At 41.8% G+C, this 7,131-nt stretch overlaps 1 protein-coding gene across 1 annotated transcript; it reads left to right on the forward strand.

Annotated features, from left to right (window-relative positions):
- The first annotated feature begins 4,984 nt into the window (after window positions 1–4,984).
- On the forward strand, window positions 4,985–5,459 carry LOC138358076 (glutamic acid-rich protein-like). The gene is made up of 2 exons (XM_069315547.1): window positions 4,985–5,107; window positions 5,289–5,459. Exons 1-2 carry the CDS (start codon window positions 4,985–4,987, stop codon window positions 5,457–5,459), a joined length of 294 nt encoding a protein of 97 aa, XP_069171648.1.
- The last annotated feature ends 1,672 nt before the right edge of the window (window positions 5,460–7,131 follow it).

Genomic DNA, 7,131 nt, shown 5'->3' on the forward strand with positions numbered 1-7,131 from the left:
CTTCGTCTGCTGCTCCTCGTCTCACGCCCTCTCCATGTCACCCACCCGTGTTGAACAGCGCCTTGACGTGTCTGGGAGGCTTAGGTAGCCCTTTGTGACGGAGGAGAGCAGAGTCACATGTGTGGAGCACCTGTTGTTGCCCACGGTGACGGTGTTAACGCTGGGCAGTGTGGCCCTGTGACACCTGTGTGTTGGTGTGGCGCTCTGTTACTTGTGTGTTGGTGTGGCCCTGTGGCACCTGTGTGTTAGTGTGGCCCTGTGTTGGTGTGGCCCCATGTCACCTGTGTGTCAGTGTGGCCATAGTCACCCATGTGTCAAATGTAGCCTGAGTGCGCGGCGTCGCTGGAGGGAGGTTGTTGTTGTTTAAGATTAGCAAGTTTGAGCAAAGAGTTCTAAGTAGCACGGGCTATGGTGAGCCCATAGACGGTTGGAGGGAGGGGAGGCAAGAGTCCAGTAAGATCAGACTGCATCAATCGGTTGGTTAAGTCTGAGTAGGATTAAGTAGGCACTGTAGACGCGGCAGTTTTAACTGTGGTCGACGTTGGTTACCTGTGCATGCTCCTCTGTTACTTCTCTTATCTCCAGAAAAAGGAATATGTTACAGGAAAAACATTACAAAGTCAAGAGAAGTCAAAGCCATAAAAAAACATGAATAAAGCAGAAATCAATGTGTGAACGAATTACATATCATTCATTTAACCATGTAACCTCACAACCCACTGCTCTCAGACGCGCGTGAATGGGGGGATGGGCATATCTTAACCCTAACAAGAGCCAAACAAGAGCTGGCTAAAACATTTATGTGAATAATTAACTTGCTCATTTAAACGAACAAACCATTACAAACAAGATTAATACTGATAGTACAAAGCTACATACAGGATATGGGGCAGACAATGACCACTCAGCGAGCAAGGGGCCAGGCGTCCACTACAGGGAGGCTAGACACACGTCCGAGGCGCTCTCAAGGCTCCTCTCACACTCACTGGGAAATTAAGAATTATAGATTGCTAAGGCCATCTGAGGTGGTTCCCACACTCCCGCCCAAGGCTTTCTCATCAAATATTCTGCCATTTTCCTGAAGCCTTTGACATCATCGGCTTCCTGCGCCTGTCGAGGCCACGGGAGACGGGCGCCTTCAGGTAAGACCTTTGCTGCGTGGTTACCTGGTGGGGGTGGTACCCCACCCTTCTGGGAGGAGGCGGGGGTGTGGGGGTAGTAGTGGGGTGTGGGGGTGGTGAAGGGGAATGTGGGGGTGGTGAAGGGAGGTGTGGGGGTGGTGAAGGGAGGTGTGGGGGTGGTGAAGGAAGGTGTGGGGTTGTGAAGGGGGGTGTGGGGTTACCTGGGTTACCCATATGAAAGCTTTGACTATTGGTACAGCATACTATTAATACCGCCGCTTATAGGTGAGTTTGTTAAAACTGTGATCGGAGCCTTCTCATCTCTCTCATACCTCACAGCTGTATCTCTTCTTCCCTCTCACTCCTCCCAAGTGCCTCTTCCTACCTCTCACCCCTACCTGCTGCCTCTCTACCTCCCTCTCACTCCTACCAGGTGCTGGTCTTCCTCCCTTAGGATACCATCAGATGCTGGCATCTCTAAGCATGATAGTGTTGACATGCTGGCAAAGACAGCAGCCTGCAGTAGCCACTGATATAGTGTGTTCATTAGCAGTGACAAAGAGAATATTTAAACTCATATCCGATGAAAATTTGACTGACGAAAAAGCTGTCGCAGTAAACATTATAATGAATACCGTGAGATATTTATATTGTATATGTTAACTGTCTGTGACGAACAGAAGAAAATGTATATATATGTTGCTTAAGACTGTGGCCACGTCTGTGGTAGAAAAAAACTAAAAAAAAAATTAAATGCCTCTCTTGCTCCTCAAAGGTGCCTCCCTCCCTCCCTACCTCACCCCTCACAGGAGACTCCCTACCTCACCCTCCTCACAGGTGCCTCTCCTCCATCATTCTACTCCATCCATCACATCAGATTGAATCACTTCCTGCCTCCCTCTCACCTGCTCCACGTTCAGGCCACTTTTGTTATTACTTTCAAAATTGTCCTCAGTATTGGATTTTCTTGCCTGTTTCTTTGGTGTGTGAGAGAAAGAGAGAGAGAGAGAGAGAGAGAGAGAGAGAGAGAGAGAGAGAGAGAGAGAGAGAGAGAGAGAGAGAGAGAGAGAGAGAGAGAGAGAGAGAGAGGAGAGAGGAGGTGGAGGGAGAGGAAGATGAGCAGTATTACAAAGTGAGAAACGGTATTCACTAAATAGAGATTTCGCCACAAGGTAATGAAGGGCCACAGCCCACGAGAGGGCCATTTTGAAGGCCACAGGTAACAGGAAGGGCCACAAGTAACAGGAAGGGCCACAAATAACAGGAAGGGCCACAAGTAACAGGAAGGGCCACAAGTAACAGGAAGGGCCACAAGTAACAGGAAGGGCCTCAAGTACAAGGAAGGGACACAAGTACAAGGAAGGGCCACAGGTACACAAGATCAACGGAAGAGTAAATATGAGATGGAAGCAGTAAATAAATATGTTCACATAGAGGCAGGCGAGACTGAAAATGGGAAAGACAATACGAACAAGGAATTGGTGAGATGGGGAAGAAAAATGGATTGAAGTTTAATAATCCCAAAGAAATATTGAGAGAGTAACGGAGGGGGAATGCGATTGGAAAAGAGGGAGGGAGGGAGAGATGGAGATAGAGAGAAAGAAGATGGAGAGACAGTGGTGGAGTTACTAAAGGAACGAGAACGAGGGACATTGAACAAATACGAGAAAGGAACATGGTGCTGAAGAAAGATAAATGGACAGGGAGAGAATAGAGATAAATATAAGAGAGGAACAAAAGTCGAGAAAAATGGAATATTCAATAAAGAAAGAAAGGGGGGGTTGTAATTTGTTATGAGAGATATATATTACGTCGGAGGCAGCTTTACATGTCTCCAGAACTGACCTGGGTAAAGATGTCATTTCTCAGTCCTTCTCATTATCTCGTGTCTTTATCTCTCTCTCCCTCACTATCTCATCGCCCCCTAACTCTCTCTTCTTCTCATTTGTACCACATTTTCCTATTGATATCAATCTCACCTCTGTGTCTCATCCTCCTCCCCCATATTTCTCCCCCTCTCTCTCTCTCTCTCTCTCTCTCTCTCTCTCTCTCTCTCTCTCTCTCTCTCTCTCTCTCTCTCTCTCTCTCCCCAAAGCATTCTTTGTATTCACAGCCAGGCGGTCACCAGGAATAAGAAGAATGTGGGAGAAGAGAGAAGACAAGAACAAGAGGAACTTGAGCCAGGAAAGGACAAAGCAGCTCCAGATAAGCGACACAGAACGACTCACTTCGCTAAAAGACTCGTTAAGTATTTTTCGCCAAAAAACTTTTCATAAGTATTTTACATATTAGATGTCTTCTGTGTCCGTATGTCAGTAAAATTATATTCCAGTTTCCCCAAGTTCTGAAAATTTTGGTTCAACATTATCATGAAAAATGTCGATTCTTGAGCATTTTAATGTGCACCAAAATCTCAGGTTTTCTTGTAAATGGAAGTCGTTTCCTTAATATTTATTTGTAGGAAAGAATCAGAGTAGCTAATTAGGAAAGAAGAGAGAAAGAGGGTAAGAGGGAGAGGGTGAAAGAGAGGATATGGATATATATATTATATATATATATATATATCTAAATATATATATATATAATATATATATATATATATATATATATATATATATATATATATATATATATATATATATATATATATATATATATATATATGGTTCATTGGGACTCTCGTCAGAAGTGAGATACTCTGCCTCACCCCATTAAACTTTAAAACAATAGGAAAAGACTCAGTAGACATAAAATTTAAGAACAGAGACAGAAGGATAACATTTGAAGCATGAGTAATGAGTCAGTGTTAGAAGGGAAAGTACCACATTGTTAAGTGTGTGAGTAATGTGAAAGATGGTGAGTCTGTGGAGTGAGTTGAGGTAAACTCTGAAAGATAGTGAACAAGGGAGTGAGAGTTATAGGGAGTGCCGTAACCGCTATTGATAGTTAGCAAGGTGGTGTGAGCTAGAGGGAGTGGAATAATCCCCATATATAGTGAGCAAGTAGTTTGAAGTTTCCTAAAAGGTTGAGAACTCCTTAAGTGATTATCCCCAAGAGGAAGTCACTCCACAATATGATCACACACATTGAAATTCTGGATCACAAGAGCTGAAGCCCAGTTCATTTTCACAACACAGGGAACCAAGACGCCCTATAGTTCAATCCCACATTAGGAACCAACAAAATGAAAGGAAACAAAGAAAGTTTAACATACTTTCTCTACCCAGAGGAGGAGCAAGCGAAGGCGAGAGTATAACGCTCAACATTAAACATATCAACATAAAATTTATCAGGAAACAAATACAAACTAGAAGACACAGACAACAGATGGGTTTCATCCAAAGATAATAATATCATGGACTCCTTTACTCACAAGATGAGTACCGAAGCAGTAAGCACTAAGTCAATACTTCTGTTTAAAATACATATTTAAAAAACCTAAGGAATAATGACCAGGCATATTTCAGTAATACGGAAAGGGGAGTGTTCTTTCGCAAGTCACCTGCTTCCTGGTCCCAACAAGGCTACTAGCAATGGAGGCCCTCAGGTCAATTTAGGCAAATCTCACAAATAACAAACAAGTTGCCCCTTACACGAGGTTTTCTACAACAAACAATATACTTCACAGAAAATGAAAACAGCAGAGTAACTCTCACAAAGTTAAACTAGTTCATGTACAATACAACAATAAAATAAAGTCTCTATTGAGAATATTAGTACTTGTCAAATGCAAGATTGTAATAATGGCAGAACAATAAAAAAGCGAGGATATAATCGGCTAGAAAATAAAATATGTTTTAGCAAGAATCTGACTCTAATGACTGGGATATGAGGACAAGGAGCTGGAATATGAGGACAAGGAGATGGAATATGAGGACAAGGAGATGGAATATGAGAAGGAGCTGGATTATAAGGACAAGGAGATGGAATATGAGGACAAGGAGATAGAATATGAGGACATGGAGATGGAATATGAGGACAAGGAGGTGAATATGAGGAAAATGTGCTGAATATGAGGACAAGGAACTGAATATGAGGACAAGGAGTTGGAATATGAGCACAAGGAGATGGAATATTAGGACAAGGAGATGGAATATGAGCACAAGGAGATGGAATATGAGGACAAGGAGCTGAATATGAGGACAAGGAGCTGAATATGAGGACAAGGAGATGGAATATGAGGACAAGGAGCTAGAATATGAGCACAAGGATCTGGAATATGAAGACAAGGAGCTGGAATATGAGGACAAGCAGCTGGAATATGAGCACAATGAGATGGAATATGAGGACAAGGAGCACATGAGGACAAAGAGATGGAATATGAGGACAAGAAGATGAAATATGAGGACAATGAGCTGGAATATGAGGACAAGGAGCTGGAATATGAGGCCATGGAGATGGAATATGAGGACAAGGAGCTGGAATATGAAGACAAGGAGATGGAATATGAGGACTCACTGCCACACCTCACAGTGTGACAGTGACCCTCATAGTGTAGCAGAGAGCAGTGAAGGGAGCAGGCCACCCACCACATCCCTTACTCTCAGACGTAATCCTTATCATGCTAATGCATGATCCGCCGCCCAAAAGATTTAGCTCGAGTTATTAGTCTAGTTAATGACCTCTTCAATTAGCCCGGCACTGAAAATATGGATTATTTTTTTTTAATTAGAGCAATTTATTATATGTTTAGTCTGTCATTTATATACAACCAAAATATTGCCAATGTTACAACTCCTTAATTATTGTATATCAAAGTATTTATTTTTGCAAATTTTGTGTTTTTCATTTATATTAATTTTTTTTTGTCTTGCAACACGTCAGGCATGGCTAAACCAGGTAGGCCTACTGCCTCCCCTACACTAGGCAGGCCTGCATCATGCAGGCCTACACCAGGTAGACCTACTCATTAGCATGCAAACTGATATAATGATCCAGGGTTAAGAAAGATTTATTTTGGTCGATCTCTTATATTACTATTTCAAGTCAAAACAATTGAGCAGTGAATTATAGATATTTTTTAAGTAGATTTATTAATTATTATTGTTAATTCGGCCAAATTATAATTAATAAAAACTATTAAAATATGATTAGGAAATTTCATAACAATTTGACAAATTATTCCAGATTAAAATGTTGTAATAGGGGTAATTTGTCTTGTTAATGAGCTCTCAAATTAATTAGGCAGGGAATTTGTTCTTTGTAATTGGCGTAATCTATTTCCATAAACTTTGGCTCACGTTGTTTACATCCTCTGCTGTCATGTCCCAGCGGAAAATAATGTAAACTGTAAACAAAAAACACACAGGGATGTATACACAGAAGAATACAATGCTTCCCAGTATGTATACCTGAGAGGTTATTTAGCCTTGAACTATGTCCGGGACTAAAGTATACATGTGGGTTGGTCAGTTGCTGTGGGAAATGCTTCACATACTTCAGGAGTCATCACACACACGGCTACTGAAATTTAACCCTAACAAGTGTAAGGTAATGAAGATAGAAAACGAGGACAGGAGGTTGGAAATAATTTAGACCACAAGGAGAAGACAGTGACAGGACTCGAAAAGAAGAACGTAAGAATAGAGAAACTCTGTTGAAGGCTTATTGGTACAGACGAAACGCGGTTCCTGTTGGTGCGACGTTTCGGTCGAACCACTGATACATAAACACCTCTTGAGGGTGAAGGAGGAACGAAAAAAATTCGTCACTTTCAGACCATTCACATGTATGAGTTAAGTTATTGACATTCACAGTTGACAATGTCAACAATGCGCAGCTGATATACGGCAGGACTGTAACGTTACCTAGACCCGGAAACTTTCCGTTGACAAGAGCGTTATTGGTATTTAGTTCTTCATAATATCACAGTCATCTCTGCCTCGCAAAAATATGTTTGAGAGAGCGACAGTTAATGTGTCTAACACGGTCATTATTTTCTAAAGCCATGATGGATATTGCTTTATATTATTCAATTTTCAACGTGATATTAAATGGCATTTGGAAATTA

Source organism: Procambarus clarkii, chromosome 81 (genome assembly GCF_040958095.1).
Source record: "Procambarus clarkii isolate CNS0578487 chromosome 81, FALCON_Pclarkii_2.0, whole genome shotgun sequence".
Classification (NCBI taxonomy): domain Eukaryota; kingdom Metazoa; phylum Arthropoda; class Malacostraca; order Decapoda; family Cambaridae; genus Procambarus; species Procambarus clarkii.